Source organism: Pavona decussata, unplaced genomic scaffold (genome assembly GCF_977016875.1).
Source record: "Pavona decussata unplaced genomic scaffold, jaPavDecu1.1 SCAFFOLD_111, whole genome shotgun sequence".
Classification (NCBI taxonomy): Eukaryota; Metazoa; Cnidaria; class Anthozoa; order Scleractinia; family Agariciidae; genus Pavona; species Pavona decussata.
In genome coordinates this window covers 70,001-93,205 of record NW_028145525.1, presented here as the reverse complement: position 1 = coordinate 93,205, position 23,205 = coordinate 70,001, and the positions used below count along the sequence as shown (strand labels likewise).

The 23,205-nt window shown below is 43.4% G+C and overlaps 4 protein-coding genes, 2 non-coding genes and 1 pseudogene across 7 annotated transcripts; 1 reads left to right on the top strand and 6 right to left on the bottom strand.

Moving 5' to 3' along the window:
* Positions 1-285: 285 nt before the first annotated feature.
* LOC146470749 (uncharacterized) lies at positions 286-4,011 on the top strand (annotated as a pseudogene).
* A 219-nt stretch (positions 4,012-4,230) lies between these two features.
* Positions 4,231-5,580, bottom strand: LOC146470748 (uncharacterized). Its single transcript, XM_085121600.1, has 2 exons — positions 4,630-5,580; positions 4,231-4,500 (listed from the first exon to the last, which is right to left on the bottom strand). The coding sequence occupies exon 1, from the start codon at positions 5,550-5,552 to the stop codon at positions 4,818-4,820; it is 735 nt and encodes a 244-aa protein (XP_084977726.1). The 5' UTR covers positions 5,553-5,580; the 3' UTR covers positions 4,231-4,500; positions 4,630-4,817.
* A 1-nt stretch (position 5,581) lies between these two features.
* LOC146470747 (uncharacterized) lies at positions 5,582-7,945 on the bottom strand. Its single transcript, XM_085121617.1, has 2 exons — positions 7,501-7,945; positions 5,582-6,756 (listed from the first exon to the last, which is right to left on the bottom strand). Exons 1-2 carry the CDS (start codon positions 7,562-7,564, stop codon positions 5,582-5,584), a joined length of 1,239 nt encoding a protein of 412 aa, XP_084977743.1. The 5' UTR covers positions 7,565-7,945.
* A 4,359-nt stretch (positions 7,946-12,304) lies between these two features.
* On the bottom strand, positions 12,305-13,795 carry LOC146470746 (protein unc-45 homolog A-like). Of its 2 annotated transcripts, none has more exons than XM_085121595.1 (3): positions 13,653-13,795; positions 13,367-13,460; positions 12,305-13,064 (listed from the first exon to the last, which is right to left on the bottom strand). In XM_085121595.1, the coding sequence occupies exons 2-3, from the start codon at positions 13,397-13,399 to the stop codon at positions 12,918-12,920; spliced, it is 180 nt and encodes a 59-aa protein (XP_084977721.1). In that variant the 5' UTR covers positions 13,400-13,460; positions 13,653-13,795; the 3' UTR covers positions 12,305-12,917. The 2 variants fall into 2 exon arrangements, with proteins under 2 accessions (XP_084977721.1, XP_084977720.1); XM_085121594.1 differs by having other exon boundaries at positions 13,367-13,421.
* A 2,021-nt stretch (positions 13,796-15,816) lies between these two features.
* On the bottom strand, positions 15,817-15,890 carry Trnas-aga (transfer RNA serine (anticodon AGA)). Its single transcript has one exon. It is a non-coding gene; the product is annotated as a tRNA-Ser (tRNA).
* A 236-nt stretch (positions 15,891-16,126) lies between these two features.
* Positions 16,127-16,200, bottom strand: Trnas-aga (transfer RNA serine (anticodon AGA)). Its single transcript has one exon. It is a non-coding gene; the product is annotated as a tRNA-Ser (tRNA).
* Positions 16,201-17,314: 1,114 nt separating this feature from the next.
* LOC146470743 (uncharacterized) lies at positions 17,315-21,145 on the bottom strand. The gene has a single exon (XM_085121616.1). The coding sequence runs from the start codon at positions 21,143-21,145 to the stop codon at positions 17,315-17,317; it is 3,831 nt and encodes a 1,276-aa protein (XP_084977742.1).
* Positions 21,146-23,205: the final 2,060 nt, after the last annotated feature.

Here is a 23,205-nt window from a genome sequence, read left to right as displayed (position 1 = left end):
CATCAAAAACAAATTCCCCACATCGAAGTCAAACTTACCACATCAAACACAAATTCGCCACAACAAAAGCAAAATCGTCACTACAAAAGCAAATTCACCACATCAAAAACGAACTTGTCACATCAAAAACAAATTTTTCACAGCAAAAACAAATTCCTCACATCAAAATCGAAAACACCGATTAAACGGTCAGCGGTCAATGAACGAAAGCTATCTCCAGTTTTCACTCGGCCTTCACCCGACCGCCATATTGTTCTTGCACATGGTACTGTTGTCTTGCTCAGGATGTATTGCAGCAATTGCGTGAGAAGTGTAGAGAACTGCAACTTTTGTGCCAATTGCGGAAAAGGTAAGTCATTGTGGTAAGCCAGTGGCGAATGAACAGTTCAGCTAGGTGTACGAAAGTCACGAAAGGTTGACTTTATAACTCAAATCAGAGGGCGTGGGTTAAGAGGGAGAGAATCTCACGCCTTTGTGCATGGGTCATCACACCCGGCTCGTAAGATTTCTGCACAGCCCCACACATTTATTATGCATACATATTTGGACTCTATTCATATTAACTATATCCATAAAGTGGTATGAGATTGCTTCATGACACATAGGCTGTGCTGGCTGTGCGGAAATCTTACCCCATTTTTAGCTATTTAACAGCCTTAACACCCCCTAGTTATAAACGAAAAAAGCGATCCCCTTGTTTTAAAGGAAAAAAGTGATTGAAGAAGAAGAAGAATTTATGATAATAATGATTTGTAGCCTGAAGGTCACTAAAGTGGAAAATTTCAGTAATATTAATAGCATTGTTGAAAGTCAGAATATGTTCCACATATTGAATACAAAGCCTTACAGAAAAAAATTATGTAATTCATAAGGAAAAATGGCAAACTACTTCCAGTCATCCATACCTTTTAACATGCTGTAAGTCTTAGTATCTCCCTTCAATGCATAGATAAGCACTTTTTGTCATAAAATAAAATAAGTCTGTTTTATGAGTTATTTGCATCAGAGTGTACATGAATGTGTCTTTCTACTGTTAGTATTTCTTCCTCTCTTTTTTTAGTTGAGATTGATTCACTGTATGATAAATCAAGAACAGTTTGTAATCTTAATTTATTTCTGATAAGTTATTAAAATCATGACTTTCAGAAGTTTACCCATCATCAGACAGTTCAGAAAGTGACTGTGAAGGGGATGGAAGCTTTGAAGAAGAAAAAGAAGAAATTCTGAAGTACTACTTCCACCGTGGGTTTAGCTACCAAGAAATCCTCCATTTCCTTAGTGATCGTCATCAGTGCCAAATAAGTTATAGTACTCTTTTAAGAAAGTTAAAGAAATATCGTTTGTTTAGGCGTGGTGTTACAAAACAAGAATCATTCAGTGATACCTTTTTGAAGGTACAGAGGCATATGAGTGAACTTATTGATGGTCCTTGTTCAGCACATGGGTATCGTGCAATGTGGCACACCCTCGAAATGGAGGGACTCCGCATTCCTAGAGTAATTGTTCAGGACCTTTTAAAGGAGATGGATCCGGAAGGGTCTGAATTGAGAAGAAAGCATCGCTTAAAGAGAAGAGAGTATCAGAATCCTGGGCCCAACTACTCATGGCATATTGATGGCTATGACAAACTTAAGTGTTGGGGTTTTCCTATCCATGGTGCAATTGATGGTTTTAGCCGTAAGATTTTGTGGCTGGAAATTACTCGTTCCAATAACTCACCAAACAAAATAGCCACTTTTTATGCAAGAACAGTTTCAGAATTGGGGGGTTGTCCAGTAGAACTGATTACAGATTTGGGGACTGAAAATGGACTCGCAGCAGCAATGCAATCTTTCTTCCGTGATAATCCTGAAGCACATCGATACGTCTCTTCCCCAAGGAATCAAAGAATTGAGGGCTGGTGGTCGTATTATTCAAAGAATTGTTGTGGATGGTGGAGAATTTTTTTAGTGACTTAGAGTTTCAGGGTATTGTCGACACTACATCTGATTTAAGTATGGAATGCCTGTGGTATTGTTTTAACAATGTACTGCAAAAAGAGCTTGATTCTGTGAAAGAGCACTGGAACACACATAGAATTCGAAAATCAAGAAATAACACTGTATCTGGACGTCCAGATTCTCTTTTTTTCTTACCTGACCTTCATGGTGCAAGGGATTGCCTATTTGAAGTACCTGCTGCCCAAGTTGAATTTGGTGCACAGCATATAACTGAACATTTGGATAGCCCTGACAATGATCACCAGGAATACTTAGAGTATGCCAGAAGTAGTCTTTCAATGCCTTTGCCAGGCAAATGGGAAGAAGCACTTGAAATGTACCAAAAATTAATGCATGTTGCCCTTCATGGATATTCTTTATAGTTTTGTCTATGTTCATCAAGAAAACCGGCCAAGAACTTGTGCACGTAAAACATCAACCTGCTGTCAATCTCAGGGCTGTAATGGCTCTGAACAAAACACCCTCTTGAGCTGTAGGCTTTCAAAGTAATTGATTTCAATAAGAGCGGTATTCAGTGAATGTTGAAAGTAATATTCTGTAATTCCTTTGTTGTTGCATTACTATGCCCTGTGATTGGCTAAAAAATCTTGTGCTACTTTCTCAACCAATCAAACTAAAACCACATGTGTTTGCTTGGAGCTCTAGTTGATTGATTAGATTGTTTGCCTTTGTTTTGATTCCCAAGTTGTTGCCCTTAGTAATTAGTTTGGATTAGGTTCTACAATGCACTTATTGAAAACCGCTCTAGCTTGTCATCCTGCTACTGCTGATCAGTTTGGCAGTTGGAAATTATTATCGAAAGGACCAGATCAGATACATGTAATTGTGATGAGTTGTTTAAATTAATTGAATAAAAGATCAGCAGACATCCAATATTTTGCTACAAAGCCTACAGTTTGTGGCTTGAAGTGTACAAACATATTAAAGATTTTTTGATGTATTTCCAAAGTAGTCTCTTTTTTCCCCCATATCTTGGTGTAGGAGAAAGATATAGGGCGTGTTTCTGGATCCTTGCCTAAATTGGAACGAACACATTGATCATATCGGAAATAAAATCTCGTCCCGCCTTGGAATGCTTCGTACAGCCCGGAAAGTCATCCCAAAAGAAGCTTGCATTACTCTGTTTAATGCTATGGTTCTACCGTTATTCGATTACTGTTGTGTTGTGTGGGATGGTTGCGGTCAGGGAAACAAGATCTACCTTGACCGTCTTCTCAAGCGAGCTGCGGGAATAATTGCGGGTCGCAAGGCTACTGATACCGATATACAGCAAACCTTGAAGTGGCCATCCCTTCAATGCCGCAGAGAATACCAAAAGTGCACACAGGTCTATAAGTGTATCAATGGCTTGGCCCCAGCTTATCTGCTAGATGACTTCCACTCCTCGGAGCAGATCCATAACTACAACACTAGGAACAAAGACCTTATTCGCCTGCCTCTTGCCAAGACTACTAAATTTCAAACATCTTTTAAGTACAATGCCGCCAAATCCTGGAACACTCTTCCTCGTAACTTACGTCATGATCTGTCTCTCACTAGTTTTAAACTGAGAGTCAAGAAACATCTAAATCACCTTAGTTAATTTCTCACCTTCATGAACTCTTTGAATGACTTTTGCTTTCATTTCTATATTTGATTATTTATTCTTATTATTTTATACAGATCTCCATTTAAACCAGCTACGCTGAATTGGAATTTCTGTTTAAATAATGTTTATAAATAAATAAATAAATAGAGTCAATACAGTTTGTTACATGTACAGTAGTATGTACATACCAGACTCTGAACAGGTATTCACTTGAAGACTTAGCATTACTTTTTCAGTTTAAGTGATTAATGCACTACTGGAGCAATAAACTTTTAAGTAACCACTTGCACTCCTTGAGCGCATAAATAAACCAATTCATAAACTGCTCGGCATGAAAATTCACCAACTGAAGGGGGAGGGTGAAAATCTGCTAGTATCACGATTTGTGATATGATATTAACACTCCCCTTTAGCCTTGGCCATACATATACCATATCACCCAACACTGTAGTACATGACTTTGTCTGATGATGTCATAAGATGAAGCTTCTTGATCCACCAAAAAAAGTTTTTTATGCATATGAAAGTGTTCAACATTGTTGCACAGGCTACCAAACAAACTAAATTGTCTGGACCTGAGTCCCAATTTTATTTAAGGCAATGCAGCTTTACCTGATGTCTTTCAACAGGATAACCAACAACAGCAACAACAACAAAACTTTATTTCAAGTGTCAATCCAACCTTAAAACCACTCTACTGAAGATTATGGGCCTGCAAGCAAAAATTACCTGCAAAACTTTAAATGTTAAGAATGGAAATGTCTACTCTGCGACCATAACCTTAACTAACACAAAAACAATTATCATTACACCTTCAATGGCATTTATGACCACTATTTTATGAAACACACACAAAAAGGTGTGTAGCAATGGACTTAGCTAGAAACTAACACAGCTGAAGGTCTCCATAACCTTAACTAACACAAAAATAATTATCATTGCACCTTCAATGGCACTTATGACCACTATTTTATGAAACACAAAGAGGTGTGTACCAATGGACTTGTCTAGAAACTAAGAATTGCTGAAGGTCTCCATAACCTTAACTAACACAGCTGAAGGTCTGCATGACCTTAACTAACACAGTTGAAGGTCTCCATGACCTTAACTAACACAAACATAATTATCATTGCACCTTCAAAGGCAATTATGAGCACTATTGTATGAAACACACACAAATAGGTGTGTACCAATGGACTTAGCTAGAAACTAAGAATTGCTGAAGGTCTCTATGGCCTCGAAAATGATTGGCCCTTGCAGTAGGCTAGAAGGAAAGTTTGGCGAAATTGTTCTGTGTCACCCATGTGAGACACTGGTAGAGTTAACTCCCTTCCACATGCTGCAACACACGGGAAGCAAATACTGTGCTTGGGGTTACGATCAAAACAATCATGGTCAAAGTTAACATTAATTGTGAGGGGATCACCGTTGAGGGGTCGGTGTCTTTGGCCAGTTAGCCAGCCCAAGACACCGGCAACAGAGATATCTGCCGTTTGAAATTCTTCTGCTTGTTGTCTGTCATTTCCCCTGTCTCCGCTGTCTTCATAATTCCAAGTAAGAGCCTCAGAATATCCACTGATCTTCTTTTCATCTTCCAAAGATATCAAAAAGTCCTGGAAGCTATCCATCACAGACTCCTCAACTTCCCGTCTGGTTGATCCCTTCACAGCATAGCGTGGTTTCATAAGGGAAAACACATAGTTTGCATCAACATCCTTTGCTTGCCCCATGACAAAAAGTAGCTTGCATATTTCCGGCTTTTGCTTTATCACATCAGCAAGCCCATAGAGCTCCAGCCCTCTCATGAATTCAGATAAATACAGTTGTCGTCTGGTGACAAGACTAATCAGAATGGATCCTGTGATGTCACTGATGTGCTCTTGGTCAATAACACCAGTGTAACCATGCTCTACAATTGTGTCACGATGGTTATCCAAGCCATTTTGGATATTTTCGAGGATCATCTTCTCCTGTGGCGTAATGTGCTCTAAATTCAAACTCTTGAAGTCAGTCTCTGGGTTGACAAACACATCCTTGTAAAACACAAGGTGATGGACCCCCTTGAGCAAGGCTTACAGCAGCAATTTCTCCACAAGACTGGAAGTATCCAGGTTGAATCCACAGGACTACCACCAGGAAACATAACATTTCCCATGTCTGCTACAGCTTTTGCAAGGAACTCTTTAGCCATGGCGCCACTGTCTATCCCATCTTCACCTGTGAAATGGACTCTTAAAACTTTGTTTGGCCTGGTTCTCAGTGATTCACGTCGCCAGAGATTTAGGCATCTTGTGAAATGGGAAGCCCTTCGTACCACAATGAAGAATTGACCTGTGTCATCAACTCTTTGGCTAATTTCTCTAACAACACCGACATGGTCAGTAATTGCTACTTGAGTATGTTGTCCAGCACTCTTCTCTTGTTCTAACAGGCTGGAATTCTCATCTTGTGATAGTACTTGTAGATTGTCACTGTTTTCAGTAACTATTGCTACTTCCACTACTTGGTTCAGCTCGTTATCTAATTCTCTTGCAATCTGCTCATCCAGTTTCATTTGTTCCTCGGGTATAGTTACTGTAACAACTGGGTCACTCTCAAGCTTGGAACATTTTGGGAAACGGGACATGCTGTCATCGTCACTGTCATCAGCACCCATGAGAGTGTTGTCGTAGTCTTCATTTGTGCACAGATATAAATAGATTCTATTATAGTCTTTCCCCACTTCCTCCTGGTATCGCTTTAAGGTAAACAGTTCACTAGTCCCAGGTAGAAAAAGAACCTTCTGCCCATCTTCATAAAGAAGGAGATAGGTTTGGTTCTCGTCACAGAAGTTACTATAATAAGCCTTCCATTTCTCTTCTGCTTTTTGGCAAATCAGTGAAGATTTTGCAGCATTTGAAATCCGCAAGGCTACCTTCTTTCCTCTTTTCGCTTTGAGAACACTTTCTTTTTCATTCCACTCAAGCAAACCAATATATATAAGCACTTCCTGATCTACTGTTGAGGTCTTACTACTTTTTGCCTTCCCACCTTTGACTTTAGGTAACCATTGCTTGCCTTTAGCTGCCTTATACTCTGTGAAGGTCTTGATAGATTTGCTGGACTTAACAGAACTTGCTTCCTGTGCACTAGTGATGGTGCTTGGCCCTGGATTCTCCTGGTTAACTCCTACACAAATTGAAAATTGAATTGTGAAGATAGAATACTTGTTTTATCAATTAAAATAAAGTCTAGGAAGGAGAGCATGCAAAGTTATCTTGTGGATTAACAGAATCCAAAAAGTGTTACTTTGTTTCAGCAACATTTATAACCGAAAAAGAAAAACACCTCCTGTTTCAGGGCTGTCACTAAGATTTCAAGCTGCCGGATATATTCAGTAAGTAGGTGGGGAATCAAACAGATATGAAGTTCCTTTGGTCCTATTTTCCTTTTGTTTCCTATAAAAGTAGCTGGGTGCCATGCTCTTAACAGCCAAGGGGAATCCCCGGCCCCCCAGCCCCTTAAGTGACAGTACTGCTATGTGAAAGGAAAACAACACCCGGTACATTTTGCAATCCAGGGTCTTCTCGACCAAGACATTAGCTTTTCAACTACACTATCTCAAGAAAGGAAAAATGTCCGTAACCAAAACAATACAAAAGAAATGCTAACTATTTCAAAAGTAGTGCTTTGATCTGATTAGTCAAGATCAATGATCAAACAATTTTTCTAGGACTCGCAACACTATTCCTTAGCTTTGCCTTCGGGCTCCAAAGGCTACCGGGACTCCCCCTGTCCCCTGAAGCCCGTTTTTGACACGTGTATTTCGCTGCTACAAAATATAGAGGTCAAACTATAAGCTCGGTCCCTTCGACCAACCACTTAGCTGTGTTTGACTTTCTCGACTGCCACTTGCTTACCACAATGACTTACCTTTTCCGCAGTTGGCACAAAAGTTGCAGTTCGCTACACTTCTCCCGCAATTGCTGCAATACATCCTGAGCAAGACAACAGTACCATGTGCAAGAACAAAATGGCGGTCGGGTGAAGGCCGAGTGAAAACTGGAGATAGCTTTCGTTCATTGACCGCTGACCGTTTAATCGGTGTTTTTGATTTTGATGTGAGGAATTTGTTTTTGCTGTGAAAAATTTGTTTTTGATGGGACAATTTCGTTTTTGATGTGGTGAATTTGCTTTTGTAGTGACGATTTTGCTTTTGTTGTGGCGAATTTGTGTTTGATGTGGTAAGTTTGACTTTGATGTGGGGAATTTGTTTTTGATGTAACGATTTTGCTTTTGTTGTGGCGAATTTGTGTTTGATGTGGTAAATTTGATTTTGATGTGGGGAACTTGTTTTTGATGTGACAGTTGTGGGCCACCGTACTGAGTAGACTTTTCCTCCATCTGTAGGCCGATGATTACATGTGTCATGTGCTACTAGATTCTCCCTTTTTCCGAGGAAGAGCTTTGGAGGTCATGGCATTTTATAAAGAGGGCTAATGACTATGTGCTGTTCTTTTCAGAGGAGAGGGTGCTGAAACATTGCTGACCCCCATTGCTACTCCGTAAAAACTAAAATCTTAAACTAAGATTTTACCTTACGTTTCCCGTCTTATGCAAGACCACCACCACATTAAATTGAGACGGTGATCATCTTATTTTAACACAGGAGATCTTAAATGAAGACTATCGGATTCTCAGTATATAAGATAAAAGATCGTCTTAAATATTGTCTTTAAATCGTCTTCATTTGAGAAGCGCTTATCTTAATCAACATTGAGGCATCTTACTTTAAGAAAGACCAGTCTCAATTATATTAATCTGAGTCGATGGGGTCCTTATTTTAAGACGTTTTTTGGTCTTGTGGAAATTTTAAGACGCCGAAGCAGGCTATAAGATACTGCCATCCTACGTAAGATGCAATACGCCTTAAACTGGCGACACCTCTGGGCATTTTATACGACGATCGCAGCGAATTTGATCGCCAGCGAAAATCGCAAGTGATTTTCGCCACCGATTGATGCGGACACACCTGGCGATTTTTTTTTCGCCGATCGCGGCGTTGTTCATGTGATAAAACCGCCCAACCTGACCGATTGACTTTACTGGCAATTCGCAGCGATGAGCGTAAAAAAATCGCGGGAACGGGCACACTTGGCGAATTTAATCGCCGATATCTGACATGCCAGATATCGGCGATTTAATACGCCGATCTCTACTCTCACCCTTTTAGTTCTCGGTAAAAAAAAAATATATATATATAAAAAAAGGCTAACTTGGAAGGAATAGAAAACGCCATTTTTCGCGCGGTCCTTGCTCGGAAACAGCACGGAACGCTTTCTACGCGCGCAGGCTACAACACAAAAGGATCCAAATTTTGCAAAGCCCTTCCTGATTGGTTCATTTAAAAATGGCAGACCTCATAGGAAGCAGGACTTCTTTTCTGATTGGTTGATTTTGATCCAAACTCTGCAGACACGGAGTCTGGAGGTTTGATCCATCGCAAACTCTCACCTTGTTTAGATCAAGCAGCGGAAAGTGGAGAATTTACAAGAATTTCGAGACAGCAACTTCAATATTCAAATAACAAGACATCTGGACATAAAATACGGGCTAAAGCCCCGGTAAACGTGGTAACTTAAACGAATTTGACGGCATGCTCGAGACAGAAGATTGAAAATGGAAATGAAGAAGTTACTGTCGCTTTTTATTGAAAACCAAAGATGAGTCCAACAATTCTACTGCATCACCGATCAGAGGAATGAGTGTAGTGACAATCTGCATTCCCTGCTATTAGAGGTCTCTATGATTTAAAGGACTTTAAGACCAACAAAACAGTAGTTATTGGCCGCGGCCCGGCCTCTGTTTTCCGGTGAATTTTATACGGTAAGCTGATTTCGATAAGTTGTCTCATTTAAATTAGATTTGGTGTAATAAAGTACTATGGATTGAGATTCGTTGTGTTTTCGTTGCTCCATATATCATGTTCAAGCACGCTCTCTGTCAGTTTTAATGGGGTGACCGTTGCAGTTAGATTTATACCTTGCTTCGAAACTCAGTTAAGATTCTAAAGCATCTAGAATAAGATTGCTCAAATCTTGAGTTAAGATGAAAATATGACTTACCACAGCACTTTGAATCTAAGAAAAAATCATCTTAATCTAAGACGCCATCATCGTATAAATAAGAAGAAAGTCGTCTTATCCTAAGATGAATCGTCTTCAAATGAGATTTACGCGCTGTCTTACCACAGCACCAGAATTAAATGTAAAAAACGTCTTAAAGTAAGATTTTAGTTTTTACGGAGTAGTCTGGGGCTAACTTTCACACTTGAAGCTAACAAACCGCGCCATGGAGGCCCAAGGTGCTGTTGACATGTGGGGGAGATCCATCGAGAAGCACAGTTTGCGATATGTGGACTTTGTAGGTGATGGTGACTGCTCTTCGCATCGGGATGTGGTGAAATCAAAGCCTTATGGTGACGAAGTAACCGTGCGAAAAGTGGAATGTGTGGGCCACATTCAAAAAAGAATGGGCGGACGACTGAGAAGGAAGAAGAAGGATATGAAAGGAAAGAAGCTGTCAGATGGAAAGACAATTGGTGGGCGGAACCGCCTGACAGACAATCTGATAGACACTTTCCAGCGGTATTATGGGAAAGCACTCCGTGAAAACAAAGGCGACTTACCCAGAATGCAAAAGGCAGTGAAAGCTATTTGGCACCATTATGCCTCGACTGAGGATAATGAATTACATGACCATTGTCCAGAAGGAGCTGAATCCTGGTGCAAATGGCAAAAAGACCAGGCCAATGGCACCACCACCTTCAAACCAAAGAATGTTGCCCTAGCAGTAATGGAGGAGATCCTTCCCACATTTGAGGGCTTGTGGGCAGAAAACCTACTGGAGAGTGTGTTGGAAGGGCTGTCCCAAAACAACAATGAGGCACTCAATCATCTTGTTTGGGACATCAACCCAAAGGAAAAGTTTTCGGGTCCTGAGACTGTACTGACAGCATGTGCACTAGCCATTTGTCTGTTCAATGGTGGTGCAAAAACCCTGGAAACTGTGCTCAAAAGGCTCAAATTGGATGTTGGAGTACACTGCAAGTCTGGTTTCACCACCATTGATCAGCAAAGACTGTATGCTTCAGGAGAAAAGACACTGGAGGCAACAAAGCTCCGTCGCCAGATTCGTCGCAGCCAAAGAAAGGGGCGCAATGAAAGGAATGAAGAGCTGGAGGGCCCTACCTATGAACCAGGGGCATTTGGACTGTGAACTTTTATTTCAAGAACTGTTCAAAACCTATTTGTCTTTATTTTTGTTAGTATTTCTTGCTTAAAATGCCATAATCAGGTTTTGTTTCTCAAAAATTTGGACAATTTATGTATGTAAAAAGTTCTGTATTTTATGATTTCGCAGTCTTGGGGCAGGTCATTTGAGAAAACCAATCGTCCATTTTTATTGAAATTTGGTGACCTTATGTATTTTTGGGCGTAGAATGCAATGATGTAGTTTTTAAAGCCATGAGACTATACCTTGACTTGATAGAGGGCTAGCCAACTTGAGTGAAAACTATTTTTTAATTTCAACTGTTGCCATGGAAACAGGCACCCCCCAGACTTAAAAAAAAGTACATCATTGCATTCTACAATGCTTCTTTCATATTGTTGCCAATTTTGACTGTGATTAGACTAGTTTTGAAGGAGAACGACCTGCCCCAAAATAATTGGTAGTTCACCACAGGTGTCCAAGTGGCTCCCCCGCTGACCAAGCCACTGTTCGACATACCCAGATAAGAGTTAGTTCCAAAGACAGCTGAGACAATGTACTTTTGGTCTATAGTGAGTTTTGGTTAAATGTATCTGCTTACCATAGAGCACTCTTGACAACAAATTTGACAAAATTTTGTTGATTTTGCGGGTATCTACTACCTTAACACACGCGTGCAGAAAATGCTCTCAAAACTAAGATTGTTAGAAGCCTTTCGTGAGGATTATTAAACTCGTTTTCAAACCTTTTATTGAGTTTCGTTTTGTGTTCGGACGTAAAAGCAAGGATCCAGTTTGTAAATTAAAAGTTTTATCAAATTGGCCACTGGTTCTGGGACGGCAGCAAATTATAAAACAGTAAAAAATATTGAAAAAGGCAGAATTCAAAGGTTGAATCTCTTTTTAACACTTACAATAATAGGCACATTCACTGCAGGTTTCTTTCAATGGAGATAGCTGTCTTTGAAAAAACCGGGTGTTGGGGTTCTAAAGAAGCTTTGGAGCTGCCTCAGTGGGGGAGCGGAAACGTAAACTGAAATGATAACTCAGGCAATTTCGCCAACTCACTTGATAGAGGTTATAACATCACCGCGCGGAGATACGAAATTCCTCCTCGACTGTTGAAAAATATTCCGGATCTCGCTTCTCTCTGGCAGCCAGAAATACGTTCACTCACATGATATAAACCGTGTCCGAAAGAAGCATCATGTGATCTAGATCAGCGTCTTGCAAATAAAATGTCACCAGACATTTCGCATGAATCACTCCGGTAGAAGAGTTGCGCCACCGAGCACCCGTCATTACTGCTTCCAGGCAACTACCATTTAAAGGACTTTTTTGAGTCCATTCACACCCACTTTGCAACTTCTTGCCCTATAAATTTTTTTTTTCCGTCTGGTCATGGTGGTTTATGAAGAGATTATTAACTTTACTATAATAAACACAACCTCACAAAACAAACAAAATTTAGAAGCTTACAAAACAGCGATTTTATTGATAAAATATATTCTGCAGTTTGCTTATGTTGGCATCAAACTGTATGGAGACACCATCGGTGATATCTGTCTTCTCCGACGATTTCCAATAGTCTTTTTAAAAGTAAGTTTGAAGTTAACCTTCGTTTAATATTTCATCACTCCCTGAGAAAAAAATTCCCGAGCTTGACTTGTAGGCAAGTCAAGGTATTCTCTGCCCGCAAAGCAATAAATTATTGTTATTTTCCATGCATAACCTATTAAACTGCCTCCCAATACTCTTTTTGCATCAAGCGCTATTTTTCCAATTAAAAGAGGACCTTTCTGTTACAATTCATTGAAATTACAATTAATTTAATTAATGGCGTATTTTCTACCACGCCTCCTAAACAAAGAAAAAAAGAAAGGAAGAAAGCAAGCAAGCAAGTACTGTAGTCTCTACATATGGGGGAAAGAGAAACGCTAAGCGCTAAGCCCTGATTTTAGAAGGCTGTCTTCTCGTGTTCAGAGTGTTGGTGAAGGAGTATGAGGGAACGAGAATGAGAATTAAAGAGCCTGGGGTAGCTCTGGGTTATTTTCGGACTTTCCTCGGCTTCTATAATTTTCAGCTCTGCTCTTGGTTTTTCTTGATTATATTTAGTTCGACAGCAGTTTCTAAACCTCTTTCAGCGCATGCTCGGACCGCAGAAATCTCGGGATCGGTATCTTTAGAGAACACAATCAGAATCTCTAGAACTTCACTTTCAACGATCTGTCACAAAAGAAAACAAGTTACATCAACAAATACATCAACTCGGTTAGTCAGTTGGTCGGTCTGTCAGTGAGTCAGTGAGCGAGGGAGTGAATGAGTCAGTCAGTCAGTGAGTCAGTCAGTCAGTCAGTCGGTCAGTCAGTCAGTGAGTCAGTCAATGACTCACTTGATGGTCTATCAACGAATTCGCAAAACAACAAGTCACCAAGTCAACAAGTTTCTATCTCAAATAATTTGTCTGGCAACTGCTGGATCGATCAATCAATTGACAGTCATAACAATATACGCACTGTCCTCCCTACCTTGGTTGCTATTTCCTTGTTCGCAGCGATCATATTGGCCGCAATGTGAGCTCCCCTGCGGTCAAAGAAACAAGATGGTCACTGGTGCAAAGCGCTGTAAGTTGTGAAATTAAATCATGCTATTGAAAAGTGAACTTAACCGAATCTGAACTGAAATTGGACTTAATCTGCACTTAAATAGAACTGAAGATAAACTGAGAAAGAAAGTCGCTTGCTAGATTCATGCGCCTTCATTACAACTGAATTACTTTGCTTATACTAATCAATAAAAAAAGCCCTCTGCTACCTGTGTCTTAGTTCCTTTTTGTCAGATACCAGAAGTTGTTTCAGTACATCCCTGTACGACGATACCTGCCAAAAAAAGAAAACACCAGTTAGGATAATGGTTGCAGCTCTACTGCACTCTGAACACTAGTGTCCTTCTCAGACAACAGGATGCCTCTCCTTAGTGTCACCAATCTCGTAGTCAGGCTCTTTGGTCAGCGGTTGGTTGCAAGGAGAGACGCTGGAGAATTAAAAAAAATATATCATTTTTGATTGGCTGCTCCGTAACGGCTTGCATTGTTTTACAGCAGAAATAATGGGGTAATAAATTCCAGTTCTCCAGAGTCTCTCCCGGTGCCCACCCGCTGATCAAAAAGCCTGAGGACTCTGGGTACAAGATTGTAGTGTCACCTGAACAGCCTAACAATAGCTGTGCCGCGCTGGAGAGTAAACAGGCGGACTGCTTTGTCATGTGATAGAAGCTACTAATTATCAAAGGGCATTGCTTTGTGACGTACCTTCTCATCCGAGACAAATAGAGCAAGTAAAATTACAGACGAATGTATGGAATAGCATGATAGACGTCTGAATTCTGATTCGGATTGTTTATCGAGAAATAGCTCTTTTAACAAAGATTAGCGATAGAAGAACAAAACGCTATCTATCGCCAATTTTTAACTGAAAATGTTTCCAAACTCTTGTCATTAGAGCTCTTTTCATATTGAAGTTACTTCTCCCAAACTTAGCAAAAGAACTTTTTTTTCAGGATGCTGTATGCACTTTTCCCAAAGATTCAAAAAGTGTTTCCTTGGTGTATAGGTCAACAGTCTCTTCATGAAAACACACTACAAGACTTCACTATTCTCAGCGGTCCTACCTCGCGCGTATTAAAGGCAGAGTAGACAAAGGAGTGATGCCATTTTTCTCGATGCTGCTGAGCTGTTCAGATTACCATGGCCGACCCGCAGGTCCCTGCAGATCCAGTCCAACAAGTTCAAGTTGTCTTACAAAACCAAGCATAAGAAGGTCAAGCACCGGCGGCGTTAGCAGAACAAGCTCAAGCACCAGTAGTGCCAGAGGAACAAGCTAAGCTCCAGTGCAAGCAAACGAAGTTTCTTTGGAGGTTTTGTGAAACTTTATTTTATCCGTTCGTTGCCACGTGTTTCGTTCTGGTTCTCTAGTATTTCGCTTCCAAACCTTGTATGTTGTTTGCCCTACGCGAGCCGTTTTTCATTTTCACTTAGTATATTATTTGCCCTGCTTCTTAACATTTGCCCGCTTTTCTACGGGCTGTGCGGGCTAAATTTTGTTGGATATATTATTATTCGCCCTGCTTTTAACGTTTGCCCTCGTTTTATGTGGGCTCAGCGGGCTAAATTTTGTTTTGCATATTACTTGCCCGGATTTTAATGTTTGCCCTCGTTTCGTGTGAGCTGTGCGAGCCGTATTTTGTTTTGTACATTATTCGCCGTTATAAACTATTTGCTCCTTTATGTGGGCCTCGCGGGCTATAATTTTGTTTGTTTTGTTTTTCGCCCTGATTCTCAACCTTTGTCCTCTTTTCACCTGGGCTTCGCAGGCAATTCTGAATTCATATGCTTGTTTATTTTCATCTTAAAATCCCCTTTTACTTTTGCTCCGCCTACAGTTTGTTTAGTTGTTGCGCCTCATTGTTTGCCCTTTTTTGTTTTCTTCATTTGCGTATTTACCGCTCGATTACACCGGCAGTCCCGCTGGGGCTAGTTTTATTTTGCCTGTTGTATTTAGTTTTGTTTGCCACCAAGGAAACTCTTGCCCTCAACAATGCCTTACAATCCTTTGGGAGTACGGTAAAAAACTCATGGGTGGATGCATTTGTTGACAGTGTTCTCCACTCGCTATATTGTTCTCGCTCCTCTTTCTTCTTCGCTCGAGTGGCATTCTCAAGGGGAACGAATGTTCCCTCTCGGATTACCGGGGCTGAGTTTCCCATTCCCTGGGCCTTACCTATTTTTTTCTTCTGTTCTAGTCTTTCAAAATGCCTTTTCATGACTGGGAAAAGACTCCCAACTTTGATCCTGCCAAGATTTCTGTTAACTCGCCACGTTGGGTCAATAATATTATAAGGGATCTCTTCTTACTGAGATTATAAAGGAAATACAGGGAGATGTAAAGAATCGACCATAAGAGGACACAGAAAAAATCTGAGCCCCAGATGGGATTCGAACCCACGACCCTCCGTGTTCTAGATCGGATGCTCTAACCTCTGAGCTACTGAGGACTCGTTGGCGAGCAAGGGTCATTTTTGTGGGTTGGACGTACGAACCGCATCACGCGGTCACGGAGTCCATCACAAGCAACACATTAAGGCTTAACTGCATCACGCAGTCACATTAATCGCAAGAAATGTCTCGCCCATGAGCCTCCAACCAACCAACCTATGTCACTGCATGATATTATAAAGGAAATACAGGGAGATGTAAAGAATCGACCATAAGAGGACACAGAAAAAATCTGAGCCCCAGATGGGATTCGAACCCACGACCCTCCGTGTTCTAGATCGGATGCTCTAACCTCTGAGCTACTGAGGACTCGTTGGCGAGCAAGGGTCATTTTTGTGGGTTGGACGTACGAACCGCATCACGCGGTCACGGAGTCCATCACAAGCAACACATTAAGGCTTAACTGCATCACGCAGTCACATTAATCGCAAGAAATGTCTCGCCCATGAGCCTCCAACCAACCAACCTATGTCACTGCATGATATTATAAAGGAAATACAGGGAGATGTAAAGAATCGACCATAAGAGGACACAGAAAAAATCTTCTTACTGAGGCCCAGGAAATGGCAGACAACGCCCATATTAGTCAAGATTTCATCTCCTCAGTTGTCGCGGGAGAAGCTTTTGCCGACGCCTCTTTTTTGGCCTTCCACAGAAGCCCGCTTGAAATATTATTTAAAGGAAGCGAAAATTGATGAAGGCGAGACTCTGCAAGGTTTCCGCTCGGGCTCCGCCATTACTCTCGCTTTGTCTGGATCACAGCTCGCTGATGTGATGTCCCACGTGGGTTGGTCCAACACGGGTACTGCCCTTTACTACATGAAGTTAGCCGAAGTTCTTCGTGAAGGATCTCCTTCTGACTTATTGTCTTCAAACGAGTTGGCGGCCTCCGCCTCCACAACTTTATATGCGGATCTTAATCGCTTAAAAGACTTCGTTTCTGCGTTTCCTCGTTCCTAATTTCTGTTTTTGTTAGGATGGGGTTTTTTAGTTTGGGGTTCTCGTTGTTGAGGCCTCAAATGTAATAAATGTCCCTAAATGTAATAAAGGTCCTAAGTGTAATAACTTTCGGCCCTAAATGTAATAAAGGTCCTGTTTTTGACGATTTCTTGGCTTTAATGGCAATCGCTTCCGACAAGACTGTAAGTACAAAACACTGTTTTTCCAGCGACAAGAAAACACTGTCTTTGAGGCGAAAAGCAAAAAAAACTCAAAACCTGTCTACGCCACTCCACACGCCATCTTGCGCGCGGAATGCGCGACTTAAATTAATTAATGTCCAGTCCTCGCGCGGTGCAAGGCTAAGAGCGCGCGCGGCTAACATGTAAAAATACAACAATAAAGAGACAGAAATGTCAATGTCAGCAAAAACGAACGAATTGTCCAAAACACCCCCGCCCGTGACGTGAACTGGGGGGTAACGTCACTCTTTGTCCTCCTCATGGTGCGCTTCTAGTAGGGCCAGCTTTCCAACAGGACGGACACAGGTTCCTGACTTCGTGAGGACTTCTGCTGATCTGATAAGGCCATCCGCACTGGCGATTGGTGCCATGACTCGCCCCAAGCGCCACTGCCCTCTGGGTACATTGTCATCGACGACAAGAACGAGATCTCCCCGGCGAAGGTTCCGTTGTATGTTAGGCCACTTACTGCGCTCAATGAGGTGAGGCACATATTCTCGTCTCCAACGACGCCAAAATTGATCCGCCAGGAATTGACTGTGCCTCCATCTCCGACGTAACGACATGTCCCGCTGGACAAACTCACCCGGTGAAGTATTCACGCTTGCGCGACCGTGCAGGAAGTGGTTTGGCGTTAGAGCACTGACATCAGACGGCGACATACTGCTACCACCATACACAAGCGGACGGGAATTGAGGAGAGATTCAACTTCAGCGACTACGGTGAGAAAGGTTTCATCTACCGTAAGCACGTTCCCTAGCATCACTTTCATCGCTCGCTTGGTGGACTTGATCAGAGACTCCCACGCTCCTCCAAACCATGCCGCGGCAGGTGGGTTGAAACTCCATTGGACTCCGCGGGCACTGAGTTCATCCTGGATTTGCTCTTGGTCAAACTCGGCTAGGGCCTCACGTAGCTCACGTTCAGCACCCACAAAATTCGTGCCATTATCACTCAGGATACGTACTGGGTTTCCTCGGCGGGCTTTGAAACGTCGGAGTGCCATGATGCACGAGTCCGTGTTAAGACTGTGAGTGACTTCAAGATGAACGGCACGCATGTGCAGGCATGTAAAGAGACAAACATATCGCTTCTCTTCTCTGTTGCGACCAACGCGAACTTTGAATGGACCGGCATAGTCTAATCCCACATGCTGAAATGGTGTGCTTACTCCACCGAGTCGTATTTCAGGCAAGTTACTCATCTTCTGGGTCAGCGGTCGCACGCGACGCCGATGACAGAGCGGGCATTTCACGGTACAATTCTTCACCTCCGCACGTCCATGTAAGATCCAAAACTTCTCTCGTAAATGATTGAACACGTGTTCTACTCCCGCATGGATGAGCTTTTGATGATAGTGGATGACAATCATGCGTGTAACATCGTGTCCATGATCTAGGATGATCGGGTGCTTGGCTTCCCAGGGTAGTTCCGCCTGGTCAATTCTTCCACCAATACGTAGGATTCCGTCTACCAACTGTGGATCAAGACTTACGACCCGACTTGTGCGGGGAACAGGGCGTCCTTTGGACAACGATTCTATTTCAGCTGGGAAGCGGTTTCTCTGCGCCCACTTGATCCAGTACAACTCGGCTCCTTTCAGTTCTTCAACAGTTAAGGCTCCTGACTCACGTTGCTCTTTGTTTCGCAGGTTATAATGGAAGCGTAAGATCCAGGCTGTCACGCGGAGAAGCTTTATCCAAGTGGAGTAGGCGGTAAGATCAACAAGTGGTGGGACTGACACCTGCTCAACCCTAAGCACTTTCCTCTTCAGTTCAGCTTCGGCTAGCGGCGGTGCAGACATCGGCACGTCATCAATCGGCCATTCTGATTCGTCAGACTTTAAGAATTCTGGACCTTGGATCCATGTTGATTCTGCCTGAATGTCGCTTGCAGAAGCTCCTCTTGTTGCAAGGTCTGCAACATTCAGTTTTGTGCGCACATGATGCCACTGTGTAGGATCACTCTCTGTCAGTACCTCGGCTACTCGGTTGGCAACAAACGGACTGAAGTTTCTGGGCTGTCCATAAATCCACCAGAGTGCTGTGGTAGAGTCTGACATATACTTGACATCGCGCATGGTCAAATCCAGCTGCTCACAAACGGTCTTTGCAAGGCGCACAGCTAACTGACAACCCATCAACTCTCCTCGCGGGATAGAAATCGTCTTCAGAGGCATGAGACGAGTCTTTGCCATAAGCAGATGACACACAGTCTCTCCATCAGTCGATGTGGCGCGCATGTAGGCGGCCGCGGCACATGCGACTTCCGAGGCATCGCAGAAGAGAACTAACTGCTTTTCCCATATTTTCCATGGCTGACGGTAGATGTAACGCGGGACAGTAAAGGACTTCAGGGCTGTTATCTCCTCCTCCCACTTGGCCCATTCAGCAGTCATATCCGCTGGCAGCGGGTCGTCCCAACCTAAACCATGAGACCATGTGCGTTGCAGCATGACTTTCGCGCGAATGACGAACGGACTTGCCCATCCCAAGGGGTCGTACAATCCAGCCAATTTCTTGAGAATACCACGCTTCGTATTTTGTGCTGGTGGACGATCAATGTGAGGTAGTGCGAGCCCCAGGCTGTCTGACTTCGGATCCCACCTGATACCTAGAGCTCTGCCAGACGGTAGCTCTCCCGACTCTAGGCAGTTATTAGGAACGGCTCGTTCTGCTTCCGGTACTGTAGCTAAAACGTCTGGTGAAGAAGAGATCCACTTGCGCATAGGAAACCCTCCCTTGACCATGAGAGCTGTGACGTCCTCGCGTAAGGTCACTGCTTCTGTTTCACTCCCACAAGATGTGTACAAGTCGTCCACAAAAATGTCACGCCTAACCACGGCGGCTGCGGCAGGCCATTCTTCCTGGTGGTCTTCTGTGGTTCGTCTCACAGGGAAGTTTGCTTCACAAGGTGATGACTTGTCTCCGAACACTAGGCAGTTCATCTCGTAGACGTCAGGGGGTCGTTTCGTGTCCATGTCACGCCATAGATATCGGTGATACTTGCAGTCTTCTTGTCTCAAGCGCACGTGGCAGAACATGTCAGAAACGTCTCCGGAGAGTGCGACATATTTCTCACGGAATCTAAGCAGGATACCCGGCAAGTCGTTGTGCAGGCTAGGTCCCGTCTCAAGGCAGTCATTGAGGCAGATTCCTTCTTGCTTCGAGGCAGAGTTGAACACAACTCGTGGTAATGGCTTGTGAGGCGAGATCACTGGGTGATGGGGTAGAAACCAGCGTTCGCCGTCCATCAGACGTTCCTGCTCAGACAATCTGCGCGCGAAACCCTTTCCTATGTATGCGTCAATTGCTTTTCGGTAGCCTTCCGCTAACCTTGGCTCTCGCTGTAAACGACGCTCAACAGATTCTAACCTTTTTAGTGCAGTATCGTAGTTGTCGGGCAACGGCGGTCTATTGGCTTTCCACAGGAGTCCTAATTCGTACCCAGACCCCACTCTGCGGCATGTCTTGTTTAGCATGTCCATCACTCGCTGTTCCGTGCGTGTGTAAGGCGGAGCTGTCTCCACTCGAACACCAAAGACGTCTATGTCCCAGAACTTTCGCAGTTGATAGTTGACATCATCCTCAGGCTCAATCACTTGCACACGCAGGATACGCTTTCCCGGGTCACTGGCGATTGTTGAGACTGGACCGGCGATCACCCAACCTAGTGGCGTTAACTCGGCATATGGCTCCGAATGCTCCCCTCGTCTGACTTCTATCGGTGCCATTAAGGCTGCAGCATCTAGGCCTAGTAACACATCCACTGTCCCGTCACCAAACGACTCAACTGGGACATCACGCAAATGCACATAGTGTTGCTTCACTTCCGGCCAGTTAATAGCGTCTACAGGCGCACATATGTTCTTCATGGTCCAGGCATTCACATTTGCCTTTGTCACAGATGGCGCAAAGGGCAGGCGCACTCGCTGCGACTTGACGGTTGTAGTTACTCCTCCAACGGCATCCACAGTAAGGTTCTGCTTGGGACCTTGAATGCCCAGCTGTGCGGCAAACCCGGTTCTTATCAGTGTTCTTTCACTGCCTGTATCCAGGAGTACTAGGCCCATAATAATCTGCCCCGAGTCACTTACGAAAGGGACGGTCACAGTTTTCAATGCGACTTTACTGGTACCGGTCACGTTTCCCTGTGCTTTCCCGCAACGGACTCCTTTATTCTCTGTCGGCAACTCTAAGATCTGCGGTTCTTGCGGTTTCAGCCCCTCCTTAGGCTCAGTGGCATGTAGCAAATAGTGATGTCCCTTTCCACATGAATCAACACCACATCTTGAGGACAGGCGACACTGGCGACGCTGGTGACCACGTTTCAGGCAGCCGAAACAGACCTTTCTGGCTTTGACAATGTCCCAGCGTTTGTCTATGGTGGCCGCAAGGAACGTCGGCATTTGACCTCAGAATGATCTCTTTCACACAGCGAACATTTTACTGGCAACGAAGCGGAACTAGTGGTCGTGATCATAGTTTGATATCTTTGCGGCCTTGACTGTGTCTGCACTGAGCCTCTACTAAAACTGCTCTTTGCGGGACTGGCTGGTTGTTCGTTGTACCGTTCGCGCTTTCGCATCGTTTTGGCACGCGCCTGCGCCCATTCGGCTAAACCACTGACATCCTCAGAGACCTGTTCGCGCTCAATTTGTCGCACCCATTCATCCTTCTCCCTTGCCGGCAACTTGCGAACTAACTGCGTGCAGAGAGGGATGCTAAGTAGCTCGTGTCTATAATCGGGGCGGTCTAAGGCAAACACAGCTGCTTGTAATGCGTCGGCAAAGCGTTCAAATCCTTCACGATCCTTTTCCTTAATGTCTGGCCAATTGGTTATGCGACGCAGGTGTGCATCTACGACTTCACGGGGGTCCCCATACCTCTCAGTTAACAATTTTACGGCTTTCTCATAGTCCCCTGGCTCCCCAGTCAAACAGGCAATTACACTTCGGACTTTATCGCTGAGTGAGTTGTTCAAGTGAGCCAGCTTGATCGGACCCGATAGAGCTCTGTTTTGATGAACGAGCGAGCTAAAAATACCCCAGAAATATGGCCACTTATCAGGGTCCCCCTCGAAGGTCGGGACTTTAACACCTTTGAGTCCACTTCCCTTATTAAACTGGAACTCCCCTGACAGGACTGGAGAACTTTCGGCTTTATTTACATTGCTGGAATGTGCTTCGAGAGTCTGGGTCTCAGTTTTCCTTGTTTCAGCGAGGTAATCTGACACTTCGCCCAGAACTTCATTAACATTATATTCTAAATCTTCCAGCCACATACCATCAGTTTCAATGGACTCCGGGGCAATGTCTTCTAGTTTTCCTGTCAGATCCCGGGCCTTATCTCTCGCTTCTTCGATACTTTTAGCAAATTGACATACCTTTGAAACGCTGCCCTTCTCAGCGATCAACTCCTTGATACGATTTGCACTTTTCGTCACAGTTGACTCGACAACAGACCTCTTTGATCGGCATTTTTCAACTTCGCTCACCTCTGTCATCTTTTAGACGTTGAATCTGACTCCGTTATTCGGCTGTAGTGTGGCTAAAATCTGGCGGCAACTCGGCTAACTATCCATCTGTAATTCGGCTGATATCTGGCTGCAACTCGGCGAATGTCCGGCGTAAATTTCGGCTAAAATGCGGCGGCAACTGGCTAAAATCCGGCTCGAAGGACCAAACTGTTTTTGACGATTTCTTGGCTTTAATGGCAATCGCTTCCGACAAGACTGTAAGTACAAAACACTGTTTTTCCAGCGACAAGAAAACACTGTCTTTGAGGCGAAAAGCAAAAAAAACTCAAAACCTGTCTACGCCACTCCACACGCCATCTTGCGCGCGGAACGCGCGACTTAAATTAATTAATGTCCAGTCCTCGCGCGGTGCAAGGCTAAGAGCGCGCGTGGCTAACATGTAAAAATACAACAATAAAGAGACAGAAATGTCAATGTCAGCAAAAACGAACGAATTGTCCAAAACAGGTCCTAAGTGTAATAACTTTTGGCCTTAAATGTAATAAAGGTCCTAAGTGTAATAACTTTTGGCCTTAAATGTAATAAAGGCCCTAAGTGTAATAACTTTCGGCCCTAAATGTAATAAAGGTCCTAAGTGTAATAACTTTTGGCCTT